The sequence below is a fragment of the Pimephales promelas genome, chromosome 20 (assembly GCF_988280905.1).
Source record: "Pimephales promelas chromosome 20, fPimPro1.hap1.1, whole genome shotgun sequence".
Taxonomy (NCBI): Eukaryota; Metazoa; Chordata; class Actinopteri; order Cypriniformes; family Leuciscidae; genus Pimephales; species Pimephales promelas.
Genome location: NC_142788.1, coordinates 20,468,607 through 20,485,429, shown reverse-complemented (window position 1 = coordinate 20,485,429; position 16,823 = coordinate 20,468,607). Strand labels below are relative to the sequence as shown.

Below are 16,823 nucleotides of genomic sequence, written 5' to 3'. Positions count from 1 at the left end.
GTCTTTATATTTTGCTTTAAAATGTTTAAAAAGTTTTTAAAATGATTCTGAACAAATTAGCAGGGTTCTCATGGTCATTAAAAACCCTTTATCTTACAATCTTAGTCATAGAAAATTCTATAAATATGTTTACACACACAATATATTTACACACAGAATTCTATTCACAGATGTGGATTATATCAATATTTAATTAATTAACCAGTTAGGTATAGCTCTTTTTTTACTGTAGTTTTTTCTTTTCTTTAGTACTCACAAATAACTGGAACATTCATATATATTGATCAGCTGTTGTGGGAACCCTAAATAAATGTGTGTATTTTCTCACTCTCTAACCTGACCTGTTGCCCTTGTCTTGAAATGTGTCCCTTTCTTTCCTCCTATGTTTTCCTTATGGTCATTGTAGTGTTTGTGCTCTCTGGCACATATTTCTTTCTTCAATTTTAAGTTGTTTCTCTCTCCCTATCAGAGCCGCGTCAGTGCTCGGAGAGCGAGTTTTCCTGCACTAACGGCCGGTGTATCGCTGGGAGGTGGAAGTGTGATGGAGATCATGACTGTTCAGATGGATCTGATGAGGTTTGATTTGATTTTTATCGAAAGAAAGGATAGTCCTTTGAGATGTAACATCTTATTTTCTGAGGGGTAATGTAATTTTACAACACAAAACAAAACATACAATAGAAATAAATAAATAAAAGAGGTACAGTAGTAGATCTCCAAAAATATAAGGACAGTTAAAATAACCACATTTGAAAATGAACATGAAGAGGCATTACAAACATTAGTCAGTGTCTAATGTTTGTGTCAATGTCAGTGAGATGTCTGGAGTGTACAGAGTATGTCTATATATCTGAGAAGATACAAGAAATATAATATAGTTTTGGTTTGTTTTACTTTGTTTTTGTAGTCACTCAGCACATGTATTTTATTTTATATACACTCAGTACATATATGTATTATTATTACTGTTATTGTGTCTCTCAGAATGGCTGTGATCTGAAGTGTGAGGAGGATCAGTTCCAGTGTAAGAATGGTCACTGTATCCCACTCCGCTGGCACTGTGACGCTGATGCTGACTGCATTGATGGCAGTGATGAAGAGAGTTGTGACATTTCCGGTGAGTATGCATGTCTGTTTGCGTTGTGTCCTTTTTGAAAACTTAAGGATTTATCTCACATTCCTCCTGATCTCTCCTCTCTCAGTGGCACGACACTGCCCCCATGATGAGTTCCAGTGTAATAACACACTGTGTAAACCACTGCCCTGGAAGTGTGATGGAGAGGACGACTGTGGCGATAACTCAGATGAGAACCCTGAGGAGTGCAGTAAGAACACACACACATACTAAATTGTATAAAAATTTCAATTAAAGGTACACTATGTAACTTTTTTTTTTGTTCAAAATGAACTAAATTTAAATGTCAATACATCATCAATCCTACTTGGTTTTCATGAGAAATTGCCGATACGGACTAGCCGGTGCTGGTCTCACCGTATCCGTAAATAGAGAAAAGTAGCTCCGGCTGCTTTGAAGTGTGTATGTGGCAGAGGTTAGTTGTCACAAGGAGTGAGAAAGGTTGACATGGAGCAGCTAAATCTGAAACATCCAGAGAATCACCCGTTTTAACAAAAGAACAGAGGAGAGTCTGCTCTCAATATGAGAACATGACAGATTTCTCAATAAAAAGAAAATTATCATTGGCTTGACTTTTCGGAGATGGGATCGGATTTAAACCGCTATAAAAGCAATGCTGAGATGCCATTTTTATTCCACAACAGGTGAGTAAGATATTTTATTGAACAGATACCTTTACATCTAAACTGGTTTATATCCGTTAACCCTTTAGGCGCCAGAGGTTTTTTTTCCCTAAAACATTCAATTTTGACATCTTAATTTCAAAAGGCTATATCTTAAAAGTGATAAAAGATAGAGACTTCTATCTATTCTACCTAAATTAGAGAAATGTTAAGGATGACCCAAAGTGTATGTAGGGATTACATTTTCTCACCTAATTTGCATATTCTGACGTCATATGATGGATTATAGAATTTTCATGAAAAGTCACATATTTAAATGATAAAATGCAGCACTTCTTTCCCCCCAAAATGTACATCACCTTCTGTTTGCTATATTGCACAATACTGGTATAACACAGTGGTATTAGACAAAGACTCCACCACTGATAAAATGGCTCACTCGCACACACTAGCTCCGCTTTTGATCGCACTGATTCAATGCGCTCTAACTCGAACATTTTCTATAGAAACATGACGTTTTTTTGAGTCGGGGATGAAGTATGACATGTCTGCCACCCAATGGAGGGGAGGTCGAACGGAATTTAACACCCAATTTGACAAAATCGGCTTTTATTTAGTGCCGCATCTTGTTCAGTAAATTCGACCGTGGCGTCTAGAGGATTAAGCGTAGTAGTTAATGAAACCATACTCCTCCACACTACCAAATTATGTTATTTTGTAAAATGAAAGCAGTTTTGTTTTTTAACTGCTTAACCGAGAGCCAAAAGTTACATATTGTACCTTTGAGATACATTTGTAGTGTTTTTGTTGTCAATTATAGAAATCAATAGACATATTAATAGAACATATTATAGACAATTAATAGAAAAAAAAAAACTTAATTGCACAGTAAGCGCAGACTAAAATCTTCCTTTCTCTAATTCAGGAAACTTCCAGTGCCCACCCACTAGAAATTTCCGTTGTCTGAATAATCGTGTCTGTCTCTGGAGTGGCAAGCGCTGCGATGGTGTGGACAACTGTGGGGACAATTCAGATGAGACTAACTGTGGTGAGTCTTCTGCTCCGACATGCGTTAAAGATTTTATCGGAGTCAGTGAGTGTTTGTTTTCATGACCTGTGACCATGGTTCTTGTTCTTACAGGAGACCACACATCCACATGCGATAAAGACCAGTTCAAGTGCAGCAATGGCAAATGCATCAGTGCAAACCTGCGGTGCAACTTCTTCAACGACTGCGAAGATTATGGCTCAGATGAGATTGGCTGCAAGACAGGTGAGGTCATGAAAAACCATATCAAGGAATTTTGAGATGATCAAATATTTCTAGGCAAAATCCTAAAATGTATTGGAATTTTCTACAGTGAATGTTTTATTCACTACACACACACACAAATATATTGTGTATATATTTATAGTTACACACACAAATCAATATATTATTTATTATATTATCAAACACACACACATGGTTTTTTATACAATTTACTGTATATCAAATATATTATGAAACACTTAACCTTCCAGTAATGAATTTCTTTGATGAAGACCGAAATGCATTTGTACATTTATCTTAAATAGACAGTCATTGAAATGATCTGCATGATCAACACATTCACCATTTAATAGTTTTTCATAATGTGTGAATCTCTGTGGATAAAATTAGATTTAATTTTTATAATTTGATATTGAAAAGTGCTTTTAATTTCAGTGTTCTGAATCTAGTATCATCAATCTATCATTTTTGAAGTCCTGCTTTAATTGACTCCATGTGTCTGTATTTTTGTAGACACCATGCTGAATGACTGTAAGAGTAACAAATCTCTATGTGGAGATGGCGATGAGGCTCACTGTGTTTCCAACGGCACGGACACGTTCTGCTCCTGCAAAAATGGTTTCCAGAGCGTTGGACACAACACCTGTGAAGGTACAGCACACATAGTTTGCCATCTTAAAATGACCTATAGAGACTTTCCTCCTTCCCGATTTATGTCCGAGATTTTTATTACCAGCTACAACATGCATATCAACATTTCATCTCTTTTCAGATAAGAATGAGTGCAAGCAGTTTGGTATATGTTCTCACATATGTAACAACACCAAGGGCTCCTACAAGTGCAGCTGCCACAAATACTTCACAAGGATGAACAACACCTGCAAGGCTGACAGTACGTACTGATTTTATTCTTTAAATCATCTTTAAGAGCTTGTCTCTTTTTTGGTTGACAACTCAAAAATTTAAATTAGCCCATGATTTACTCAACCTCAAGTATAATGGCAGTGAATGGCGGTTTCTGTTTTGATGTCTACAAAAGTGCATCTATCCATCATAAAAGTGCTCCACACGGAGCCTTGTGGAGCACTTTAATGATGGATGGATGCACTTTTATGAACTTCAAAACCGAAACGGCCATTCACTGCCATTATAAAGCTTGGAAGAGCCAGGACATTTTTTGTAATATAACAATTTGTCTGAAAGAAGAATGTCATGTACGACTTCCAATGGCTAATTTCCATTTTTGGGTGAACTATCCCCTTAATGTGCACTCTCCAACAGTATCAGTTTCACAAACTATTTTGTGTCCATCTGTAGGTCTGAACATTAATAAACGGGTGCTCTACATTGCTGATGACAATGAGATCCGCAGTCTAAATCCTGGGTTGGTTTACGAGCAGACGTTCCAGGGTGACGTCAACGTGCGCATCGATGCCATGGATTTGCACGTCAAGACCAATCGCATTTACTGGACAAATTGGCACACCTCTGGCATTTCCAGCTTCCAGCTGCCCGTTCCATCCTCATCATCAGGTCCTACATCCAACTCTCACCGAAACACGAGGCAAAGCGAGGGCAGCATTACCAACCTCGATGTGAGTCAAGACCTTCAATGTTCAATGTTGAACTTCATGCTTCGCGATATCTTTTCTGAATTTTTCCTGTCTCCTCTTTAGATTTCAGGATTGAAAATGCCACGTGGAATCGCGGTGGACTGGGTGGCTGGTAACCTCTACTGGACCGATTCAGGACGTGATGTGATCGAGGTTGCTCAGCTTACAGGCCAGCACAGAAAGACGCTGATTTCTGGCATGATCGACGAGCCATACGCTATTGTAGTGGATCCTCAGAGAGGGTAAGAGACATTGCACTGTATGTTTCATTAACTCTAAGGTACAGTCGCTTCAAATACACTGTTTATTTGTATTTTTTTCATAACAATTTTTGTTTCATATCTCAGAACCATGTACTGGACAGACTGGGGTAATCATCCAAAGATTGAGACGGCAGCCATGGATGGCACTCTTAGACAAACCCTGGTCCATGAGAACATCCAGTGGCCTACAGGTCTGACCAGTAGAATTGCTGCTTTTAATCCTCTGTATACATGGAATTTGATAACTATGTGAAGATGAAATCCATAATGTTTCTTCTCTAAAACAGGTCTTGCAGTGGACTACTTCAATGAGCGTCTGTACTGGGCAGATGTCAAGCTCTCCATGATTGGCAGTGTGCGTCTGGATGGCTCTGACCCTGTTGTGGCTGTATCCAACGTCAAAAACAGTTCAGTATTGTTATTAGCATGATAGTATACTCTGGTATTAAAGGTTGTGCATGACTATATCAGCAAAAATGGATCTATAATATAATTAATATAATATTGTATCGCAAAAGTTTTTGAATACAATATATATGTATGTGTGTGTGTGTATATGTATGTGTAATCATATATACAGTATATACACACACATACACACAGACTACTGTAAAATGTATATAAATATAATAATATATTTAAAGAGTTCAGATGCAAAAGCCTCTAAATGCCATTTGAAATTTTCTTCTTTAATGATGATTTTTATCAAACTTGTATATTTAAGTTCAGTAATTTCACTTAAATGGCAATGATATTTAAGTGAAATTACTGAACTTAAATATACAAGTTTGATAAAAATAATCATTAAAGAAGAAAATTTCAAATGGCATTTAGAGGGTTTTGCATCTGAACTCTTCATATATACACATGCATATTATCCAAACAAGTTTGCAATTCATCAATGTAAACAAACGATTCATTGATTTGACACCACTAAATATAATATAATATAATACCTTTCAAAAGTTTGGGGTTTTGATTTTGAAAAAAAAAAATACTCTTATGCTCACCAAGGCTGCTCTTATTTCTATCAAACATACAGTAAATCTGTAATAAGTAATGTTGTTAGTTAGTACAATTTTAAATAACTGAAGAGTGGAATAATGTTGCTTAAATTTCAGCTTTGGCATTTTAGGAATAAACAATCTTACATGATTTTAAACAGTCTCACACGATCCTTCAGAAATCACTATTCATTTCTTTCAAAAAAATCTTACTGAACCCAAACTTTTGAATGGTGGTGTGTATTTTTCTTTCTTTCTTTAATATTTATATTATATTTTTATGTTTTATTTAATACTATAATGATAGCATGGAGCATCATCTTCAGGGAATTATTCAGCTTCTCTCTCTTTCTTGCAGATCTCCTCCACCCCTTCAGCATTGATATCTTTGAGGATTACATTTATGGGGTTACCTACACCAATAACGTTGTCTTCCGGGTTAACAAGTTTGGTATAGGCCAGGCGCAGAATCTGACCACTGGCATCAACCACGCCACTGACATAGCCCTCTATCACCGCTACAAACAGCCTGAGAGTGAGTGTCTGTGTAAAAGTGTGTTTTGGATGCATTAAAAATGCATGGGTTTTTTCCCAGTCTAATGTACATTCTTTTTTTTTTTTACAGTACCTAACCCATGTGATAGGAAGAAGTGTGAATGGTTGTGTCTGCTCAGTCCCAGCGGGCCAGTGTGCATCTGCCCTAACGACCACATACCTGACAATGGCACCTGTATGGAGGTGCCCCCCGCCACCCAGTCCCCCATCAGTAAGACCCTCCAATCCATACTGTATATTACTAAATAATTTTATACCACAACCAGAGCTATGCTGAAACCACGTTATACACTGAAATATGGAATAATCATTTCAAAAAAAAAGTTATATTTCATATCAAGACCAAATATTCAGTTCATTGTAAATATTGTTTTTTCAGCCTGATTGAAATCATTTATGATGTTTAATAAAGTTTATATTTTATTCAAATTAAATCAGGCATTTCTCAGCATGATTATATGATAAATTATAAAGCTGATGATCAACAATAATGTGTTTTTCATTTAGCTCCCACCTGTAACGTTCAGTGTCAGAATGGCGGCAGCTGTTTCCTCACCCCGTGGAACCAGCCCAAGTGTCGCTGCCCCACCAGTTACAGTGGAGAACGCTGTGAAATCAACAAGTGCAGGGACTACTGTCAGAACGGAGGAACCTGCTCCCCGTCACGCACGGGTACACACGCTCACAGACATTGTGGCCAGGGCTTTACACATGTATCGCTTTAATTACATCAGCAACATTATCTATCCATTTCCTCTCTTCAGGTGCTCCTACCTGTCGCTGTCAGACTGGCTTCACTGGGTCCAGATGTGAACTGCACACTTGTAATAACTACTGCCAGAATGAGGGCATCTGCATTGTCAACCAGGGCAACCAACCAACATGTCGTTGTCCAAAGGGCTTCCTGGGTGACCAGTGCCAGTACCGTGAGTATTTTCTAAAATGTTCATTGTCTTTAATTTGCTGTGTGTGTGTCCACAAAAGCCTTGCTAATAAATGAAACATACATTATAAAGTGAAATAACTGCTGGCAATCATTTTCTGCAGGTCATTGTGATGACTTCTGTGAGAATGAAGGTCTTTGTATGGAGATGATGAACGGCACTAAACATTGCCATTGTAATGAGTCTTTCTTTGGTCCACAATGTGAGCTGAACAAGTGTGAATACTGCGGCACGGGCAAATGTGAAGTGCTACGATCTGGAATAACGTGCAAGTACGTACCAGCATATTTAACTGATTAGGCTTTCATAGACATTTCATGCTGCAGGTTGTGTTTGAGATGTGCTGTATAGAAGTGGATTTATGTGGGTGTTAAGATAATTCATGTTTTGTGTGTAGATGTGCTGATAACGTCCAGCGTCCCACCTGCTACACCTGTGATGAATTCTGCACTGAGGGCCAATGCTCTGTAGACCCTAATACTATGCTGCCACAGTGCAGGTAAAGTGGTCAAAGCTTTATAAAGGAATTTGCTTTTATGTTTTTGGAAATGTTTTGTTGCTAAAAGTAAAAATATTAAAAGAACAGCAATAAATATCATACAAAATTTAAGTGCAAATAGAATATAGAAAATAGAAAACCAAAGCGGGTCTAGTACTGAGCCTTGTGGTACACCAGATAAAGCATTGTCTACATAAATGTCCTGGGTTCTGTACTTAAGTTATGTGACAAATCAACATATAGCATGATCATAAAAACCTATATTAACAAGCATCTCTATTAGAATTGCTGCAACAACAAATTTTGAACTGTCAGGACTGCCAATGATTTAAAGTGTGTTTGTGTGTTATGTAGGTGTCACACAGGCTGGTCAGGTTTTCGCTGTAAGATCAATGTTGCCCCTGTTCAGAAGTCAGACTCTGGAAGTAAGTGCCCGCATTTCTTTCTGTTACTTTTAGATTCAATGCAAGGTATAAAAAAAGCTTGTCATTGGCACATGTAATAATGCATGTTTCTCCTTTGTGTAGATACCCCGTCAGTGGTCATCCCAGTGATGTTATTGCTCTTACTTGCGCTCTTAGTAGTTGGTGCCATCTTGTGGTACAAGAAGAGAATGCGTGGGTAAGTAATTACAGAAATTTGATTGTGTACAGAGGAACTTAGTACTTAAGAGACACTCCCGGGCTCAGTCATTCTCTTGCCAAACTTATTTTGTTTATCGATCCGAGCAGGGGTCTTTAACCTTTTTCTCTCCAAGGGCCTTGGTTAATAGAGAGTCATGTTTTACAAATACATAAAAATAATCATTATTTATGTATATTTAAATACTTATACGTTATTTTAATTTCACTTATGTTATGTTTTCATCTAGGAGGTACAATTAAAGACTTAGCTGAGCTTTATCTTAACTTGGATTTACATTTATCATATTTTTATGTAATAAAAATTATTTAAAATGAAAAATACATTATTTATTAATTATACTTAATGTTATTTTGGTTGAAGAATATGTTTTTACATAATTATTTCATATAATAAATATTATGCTTTATTTTAATATCAATTTTGATGAAGACAATGTTTACTAAACTAAAAATAGTAATTAAATACAAAAACAAATAATTTATAATTGTAATTCCATGGTAGTTTTTTATATTTAAATACATTTTTCACAAAATTTAAATAAAACTTATAATTAGTGCCCCCCTTTTGGAGACCCTTGCTTTTGAGCATTATTTTCTCCACATTCCTCTTTATTTTAACACTAAACTCAATTTCCAGATCTCTCACTTCATCTCTCTCTCTCTGTAGTTAAACTGCATCTTTCTGTCTCTCAGGTCTGTGAGGCGGGGCAAGCCCAGCTCCAGATGTTCGCGGTAACTCTGACACTATAACAGCAGGGTCCCATCCTAGTCCATCCTTTCCTCTCCTCTCTTCCTCCTTCATCATTATACTCTACCTCTCTTTCTCCCTGCTTATCCTGCCTGATCCTGTGCTGTTACTGTGCTATTCCTGTGGTTTTCACCAGTTTCAACACATGGATCTATTGACCGAAAGCTAAAATAGATCAACTGGTTGGTGCAAGACGCAGCACTGGTCTGCGTCCTGTCCCGCTCTCTCCTCCTCGTGCCATCCTGTAGACGTGTGTCCCTTTATATCTGTCTGTGAGAACAGTGTCGTTGTGCTTGAAGTGTTTGGCTCCTCATTGATCGTAGTGGACCATGTCTTGTGGACATCCAGCTTTCTCTAAGACCCTGCAGAGTTGCTCACTCTGGCTGGCAGTCTCCTCCTGAAAGCACATGGATGGTTCCACAAAGGGGCAGTGCTCCTTGCACATGTGTTTATACGGCAGGAGAGACCCTGGTGGATGTAGCTGTGTCTTTGTGTTTGTGAGTTGCTTGATGATAGGCTACTTTGTGTATGCGCGCGCGCGAGTGTAAATTCCTGTGCCTTGGCTCGACCTGCAGAGGTGTGTTGCGAAGAGACATGGACAAAGATGTAACTGCTCACTGGTGTTTGTGTCTGCAGAGCTAAGGGATTCCAGCACCAGAGGATGACCAACGGAGCCATGAACGTTGAGATCGGGAACCCAGCATACAAGATTTATGAAGGAGAGCCCGATGATGATGCGGGAGAGCTGCTGGACTCTGACTTCACCTTGGATCCAGATAAGGTGACAATAATGACACTAATATATATATATATATATATATATATATATATAATCGGCAATATTTTAAAATTTATACAATGTTTAATAGGCAGCCAATGCAGTGTTGACAGAACCGGGCTGATATGGTCATACTTCCTGGTTCTAGTAAGAACTCGAGCTGCTGTGTTTCGGACCAGCTGTAGTTTGCATCCAGAGCAGCCACCACCATAATAGCATTACAATAATCTAGCCTTGATGGCATGAACACATAAACTAACTGTTCTGCATTTGTCATTGAGAGAGCATATTACATCATTTAGATATTTTTAAGATGGAAAAATGCGGTTTTACAGATACTAGATACGTGACTTTCAAATGAAATATTGGTATCAAAGAGCACACCCAGGTTCCTAACCGATGACGAAGACTTGACAGAGCAGCAAGTGTTAGACAGTATTCTAGGTTATTACGTGAGGAAATTTTTTGTCCAATAATCAGAATCTCTGTTGTTGTTGGGTTTTTTTTTTTTCAGAATTTAGTAGGAAATTACTAGTCATCCAGTTTTTTTATATCACCTATGCATTCCGTTAATTTTGTGAATTGGTAACTTTTGTCAGGGCGTGCAGAAATATAGAGCTGAGTATCATCAGCATAACAGTAAAAAAAAACTAATGCCATGCTTCCTAATGATATCTCCTAAGGGTAGCATGTACACAGTAAACACCAAAGGTCTTAGCACTGAGCCTTGTGGTACGCCATACGCCAAACTTTTGATCAAAAAGACAATCCTTTCATTGACTGCTACAAACTAATAACGGTCAGATAAGTATGATTTAAATCAAGCTAATGTAATTCCACTAATGCCAACATAATTTTTCGAATCTATTTAAAATAGATCGAGTAACACTAACAGAGAGACACAACCACGATCGGATGATAAGAGCAAATCATTTGTGACTCTCCTAAACTGTGGAAGGCCCTGCTGCTTGAAATGGGCCAAAGCACAAGTATATCCATTTTTAAAACGAAGTTAAAAACATATCTTTTTAGATTAACTTTCCTGTCAGGAAAGTTATTGCTGATTTTGATTTTTACTGTCTTTTTTTCGTTGTTTTATTTTATTTTCCCTGTTTTTATTTGTCTTTTTTTGGTGATTTAGGTAGTTCCTTGTATTTCCCTGGTTTTACCAATTTGTAGTGTCCTTGGGTACCTTGAAAGGCGCTTTTCGAAATAAAATGTTTTATTAGTATCATTAATGAGTCTCAGTAGTATGGTGCGGTCTAAATCCTGACTGTAAATCCTCATAGATACCAATTTTCTTTCTAAAAAGGAACATAGTTGTCAGGATACTGCTTTTTCTAGTATCTTTGACAGAAAAGGTAGATTCAAGATCGAAATAGGATCAAGTTGCTTTTTTTTAACAAGCGATTTAATCATAGCCATCTTAAAAGTTTTTGATACGTATTCTGAATGAATTATATAAAGAAGAGGATCTATGACCTCTGGAAGCATCTCTTTCAGCAGCTTGTCGATTTAGAATTTTATGATACGATTTATGATTTTACGAGTTTAGAAAATTCTTCCTCTCCTCAATGAATGAATCAAACTTTTCCTCAAGGAGACTACAATGCACTGCCTGGTGCGATATTGTAGTAGACGGTTGGTTGCAAAGTTATAATTTTCTCTCTGATATTGTCAAACTGTTAAAGGGTTAGTTCACCCAAAAATGAAAATTCTGTCAGTATTTACTCACCCTCATGTTGTTCCAACCCCGTAAGACCTTCGTTCATCTTCGCAACACAAATTAAGATATTTAAGATATTAAGATCGCTCCTGCATACAGTCCATAGGCTTCTTAAGGGTACTGGCTCTTGCTGTCCCCGAAAAGTCATTAAAGACATCGTTAAAATAGTCCAAGTGACTACAGGGGCTCAATCTTAAGTTTATCAAACAACGAGAACACTTTTGTGCGCAAAAAACAACAAAAATAATCACTTCCTTCTCCATGAGCCTGTAAGTCAGTTAACGTAGTGTGATTGCGTAGAGCTACGTCACACGTAGGCTCACTATTGGCCGACGCTGGTCATGTGTGTGTGATGCGTGTGACGTACAATAACAGAAGCTTACGCTATTAAACTAGTAACCTGACTCGCGCAGAGGGAGAAATAAACGAATAGTTGAAGTAAAGTCGTTATTTTTGTTGTTTTTTTGCGCACAAAAGTGTTCTCGTCATTTGATAAACTTAAGATTGAGCCCCTGTAGTCACTTGGACTATTTTAACGATGTCTTTAATGACTTTTCGAGGACAGCAAGAGCCAGTCCCTCAAGAAGCCTATGGACTGTATGCAGGAGCAATCTTAATATCTTAAATATCTTAATTTGTGTTCCGAAGATGAACGAAGGTCTTACGGGGTTGGAACAACATGAGGGTGAGTAAATACTGACAGAATTTTCATTTTTGGGTGAACTAACCCTTTAAGTAAAGAATAAAGTCATTACTGCGGTTGTGACTTTAGCGGTTGTGGCCATAACAAAAATAATCATCAGTTCATCTGCATCTGGCAGAATTTTGATATCAGTGTGTCTCTTGCAGCCCACAAACTTCACCAACCCCGTGTACGCCACCCTCTACATGGGCGCCCACAACAGCCGTAACTCTCTGGCCAGCACAGACGAGAAGAAGGAGCTGCTGTCTGCAGGAGACGATGACATGGGAGACCCACTGGCGTAGAGTCCCGGCCGGACGCCCACCCTCACGCAGACCATTATGCCTTTACACGTCAGAGGAAAAGCAACAAGAGCAGGAACACTGTACAAAATGTAAAGAAAAAAGATAAGAAAAAAATGAAGGACAATTTTGTATGTGATTGCAGTATTATATTTTATTCTTCGAGAAATCCTTCTGGTCAACAAAAGAAAGCATTTTCTAGACTTTTTTTTTTTTCATTTCCTTTTTTCAAATGTTTGCTTGCTCAATTTCTCACCCCTCCCATCCATTTAGCCACTACCTCTGTGCTCAACAAGATGCCAACAACAATATGGGAATTTTTTTTTTTTTTTCAGTTTTAAGTTTATTTTTGTATGAATTGTATAGAGATCAATGTTTGTTTCAGGAAAAGCAAAAGTGTTGCTAATGGAAAAATAAGGGAGGGGGGCATGGCCGACTGAATGATACTGATGCTGACTTTGCCCGTGTGTGATTTCAGATGGCTGAGAACGAATACGCTTGTGTGAGTGTTGCGATGAGTCAGCATCACTTTTATTTCTATACTGTTATCTCAGAGAACAACGCTTACAATGATTGTCATACTCCTTGCACAGATTGATTTTATATATATTTACATATATAATTAACAAAGTGTCTTGACAAATATACCCAGGAATACAAGCAGACACCCGTATGAATAGCAGTATATAACTGTCTTTGTTTTAGCTTGGGTTTTTTTTTTTTTTTAAATGGATGAAAAGATGCAAGATGTGTCACTACGTGGATTGAATGAATGAGTGACTGAATCCAAACAGATGGAAAATGTAAGAACATTCCAGAACTCTTCCAGGGTATCAGTGGCCTTGGTGTGTACGTCCAAAGGATGGGTGAGACTGATTCACGGAGAGCAGGCCTCATCTGACGCCATGTCTTCCAGCACGCCGGAAACAGCCAGGAGATGATTGTCGTCAGCTCTCGGTCTGTGCGCTTTCGACAGAACTGTTGTTCCATACCACTTCAGTGGGAGCTGTGTGTCACTTTTACTTCACTAGTTTTGTGTCTTATGGACTTTTTATGCTCAGTGTAAGTGCGTTCCTGTGAGGTGCGTGTGGATCCAGTAATAACTCACTGCCTTGCTGCTACTCTTCCATCATTCTCATCTGCCTGACCCGTAGAGAGCCTCGGCTAGCCCCGCTTGCGGCCGAGCCTCCACTGCTTCTAATGGAGGTAACCCGTGTGCCATAGGCTAATGCATGGATCCAACAGCACGAAAAGACTAGCATCTGCTCAACAGATACATGTTAACAGTATTCATCCGAGCATCTGGACTTAACGTAAAGTGTCTGCTCTGTTTACGATCAAATGTCATTTAGCTCGGCCCTTAGTGGCCTTTTACTGTCACAGATGACTAGTGTCACAACTCTGCAACCGTTTCTGTAGTTTTGTTGGTTCATTTTATTTTTATGGGTTTTTTATATACAAAATAATTAAACTGCTTTTTATAGTAGAAATGCATGGTGGCTCAGCCCTTCTTTTGGAGAGACAGCGTGATGTTTGTTTCCAGCTAGAGAACTTCATGAATCACAGACAATAACACATATTGAGAAATAAAATTGTGTATATAACAAAAATAAGTGGTTTCTGGATTGGTGCTCTGCTCTAGCTTGGTAATGGGTACAAATGATCAGTTTAAAAACAAAAAGCTTTTCTCAAGAGTTCAGTTCTCCAGGATGATCGACAAAAAAGCCTCAAAGTGCTTGGTTGTTTATTTCCCATTTAGAAAGTCAAGTCTTTACATTTGCATGTTGATTGATATATTTTGTAAGGATTGTGTCTCAAGATTTAATAAAAATCAAGCTAAAATTGGAATTGTAATACAAAATGTATTACCTAAAAAGCCCATGTCACAAATCAATTAATCAATCTAAACATTACTGTTGTTCTAATATTAGATATGATAAGGGGCCAAACAGGTAAAATGGAGCACATGCTGATCATTTGTCATTGGTGTCATTTTAAAATATGATCCTAGATGTTTTAAAGGGATAGTTCACTTTGAAATTAATTCTTGATATGTTTTAGCTTACCTCTAGGGCATCCAATATGTAGGTGTCTTTGTTTCCACAGTATTTTCAATTTTGACATTTTTCGGTCAAACCGTTGTTGTCTGTCAGTCATTTAATGGAAGTCTATGGGGATTTTCTAAAAGAGCATGCACAGAGAAGTCAAAATTAAACATGATTTAATGACTCGTAAATGTAAGTACACATTGATGGCCTTTGAGACACGAAACGAGCGGTTTGTGTGAGAAAACGAACAGTATTTATATAGTTTTAACCTTTAGCTAGTCCAAGACCGAAAAAAAGGTCCATTCCGTCCTTGGGCCGTAGGCAAACGGACACGGGTTGGCGGCCGAGCGAAATTTTTGTGGGACCGACCGACAGCGCCCCGGGCCTCGCCTGCAATGGACAGAATCCTGCCTGCAATCTATTGAATGGGGCCCTTCTAGAGCTGAGATATCGAAACTCAAAATTTCGACACGAAAAAAAACCGACAGTGGTACCCCTTTAGTTTTTTTTTTCGGGCTAGAAATTAAGTTTCTCCAATCTTCTCAAAACTCTGGATTCTGATAGAGGGCCATGAGACTTAGCCCTGAGTGCAAAAATGGAGGCTCTAGACCCTTCTAGAGCTGAGATATCAAAACTCAAAATTTCGACCCGAAAAAAAAAACGACAGTGGTACCCCTTACGTTTTTTATTTTTTTCGGGCGAGAAATTAAATTTCTCCAATCTTCTCAAAACTCTGGATTCTGATAGAGGGCCATGAGACTTAGACCTGAGTGCAAAAATGGAGGCTCTAGGCTCTTCTAGAGCTGAGATATCGAAACTCAAAAATTCGACCCCCAAAAAAAATGACAGTGTTACCCCTTACGTATTTTTTTTTTTGGGCGAAAAATGAAGTTTCCCCAATCTTCTCAAAACTCTGGATTCTGATAGAGGGTCATGAGACTTAAACCTGAGTGCTAAAATGGAGGCTCTAGCCCCTTCCAGAGCTGAGATATCGAAACTCAAAAATTAGGCCCGAAAAAAAAAACGACAGTGTTACCCCTTACGGGTTTTTTTTGGGCGAAAAATATAGTTTCTCCAATCTTCCCAAAACTCTGGATTCTGATAGAGGGCCATGAGACTTAGACCTGAGTGCAAAAATGGAGGCTCTAGCCCCTTCCAGAGCTGATATATCGAAACTCAAAAATTCGGCCCGAAAAAAAAAACGACAGTGGTACCCCTTACGTTTTTTTTTTTTTTGGGCGAAAAATTAAGTTTCTCCAATCTTCCCAAAACTCTGGATTCTGATAGAGGGCCATGAGACTTAGACCTGAGTGCAAAAATGGAGGCTCTAGCCCCTTCCAGAGCTGAGATATCGAAACTCAAAAATTCGGCCCGAAAAAAAAACGACAGTGGTACCCCTTACGTTTTTTTTGGGGGGGGCGAAAAATTAAGTTTCTCCAATCTTCCCAAAACTCTGGATTCTGATAGAGGGCCATGAGACTTAGACCTGAGTGCAAAAATGGAGGCTCTAGCCCCTTCCAGAGCTGAGATATCGAAACTCAAAAATTCGGCCCGAAAAAAAAACGACAGTGGTACCCCTTACGTTTTTTTTTTGGGCGAAAAATTAAGTTTCTCCAATCTTCCCAAATTCTGATAGAGGGCCATGAGACTTAGACCTGAGTGCAAAAATGGAGGCTCTAGCCCCTTTCAGAGCTGAGATATCGAAACTCAAAAATTCGGCCCGAAAAAAAAAAACGACAGTGGTACCCCTTACGTTTTTTTTTTTGGGCGAAAAATTAAGTTTCTCCAATCTTCCCAAATTCTGATAGAGGGCCATGAGACTTAGACCTGAGTGCAAAAATGGAGGCTCTAGCCCCTTCCAGAGCTGAGATATCGAAACTCAAAAATTCGGCCCGAAAAAAAAAACGACAGTGGTACCCCTTACGTTTTTTTTGGGGGGGCGAAAAATTAAGTTTCTCCAATCTTCCCAAAACTGGATTCTGATAG

The 16,823-nt window shown here is 38.4% G+C and overlaps 1 protein-coding gene across 2 annotated transcripts in view; it reads left to right on the top strand.

Moving 5' to 3' along the window:
* lrp1ab (low density lipoprotein receptor-related protein 1Ab) overlaps positions 1-14,283 on the top strand; it is a 107,195-nt gene extending 92,912 nt beyond the window's left edge. Inside the window, exons 69-90 of one of the 2 annotated variants that reach the window (XM_039651652.2) lie at positions 470-576; positions 985-1,117; positions 1,203-1,325; positions 2,684-2,806; positions 2,900-3,031; positions 3,545-3,682; positions 3,804-3,923; positions 4,349-4,626; positions 4,708-4,886; positions 4,992-5,098; positions 5,195-5,314; positions 6,270-6,446; positions 6,537-6,677; positions 6,974-7,138; positions 7,231-7,392; positions 7,514-7,682; positions 7,808-7,909; positions 8,264-8,334; positions 8,437-8,530; positions 9,247-9,285; positions 9,938-10,082; positions 12,655-14,283. In XM_039651652.2, coding sequence (XP_039507586.2) covers positions 470-576; positions 985-1,117; positions 1,203-1,325; positions 2,684-2,806; positions 2,900-3,031; positions 3,545-3,682; positions 3,804-3,923; positions 4,349-4,626; positions 4,708-4,886; positions 4,992-5,098; positions 5,195-5,314; positions 6,270-6,446; positions 6,537-6,677; positions 6,974-7,138; positions 7,231-7,392; positions 7,514-7,682; positions 7,808-7,909; positions 8,264-8,334; positions 8,437-8,530; positions 9,247-9,285; positions 9,938-10,082; positions 12,655-12,792 — 2,963 coding nt within the window. In that variant the 3' untranslated portion in view covers positions 12,793-14,283. The remainder of the gene's footprint in view (positions 1-469; positions 577-984; positions 1,118-1,202; positions 1,326-2,683; positions 2,807-2,899; positions 3,032-3,544; positions 3,683-3,803; positions 3,924-4,348; positions 4,627-4,707; positions 4,887-4,991; positions 5,099-5,194; positions 5,315-6,269; positions 6,447-6,536; positions 6,678-6,973; positions 7,139-7,230; positions 7,393-7,513; positions 7,683-7,807; positions 7,910-8,263; positions 8,335-8,436; positions 8,531-9,246; positions 9,286-9,937; positions 10,083-12,654) is intronic. The other variant, XM_039651653.2, reaches the window with a different exon arrangement.
* The last annotated feature ends 2,540 nt before the right edge of the window (positions 14,284-16,823 follow it).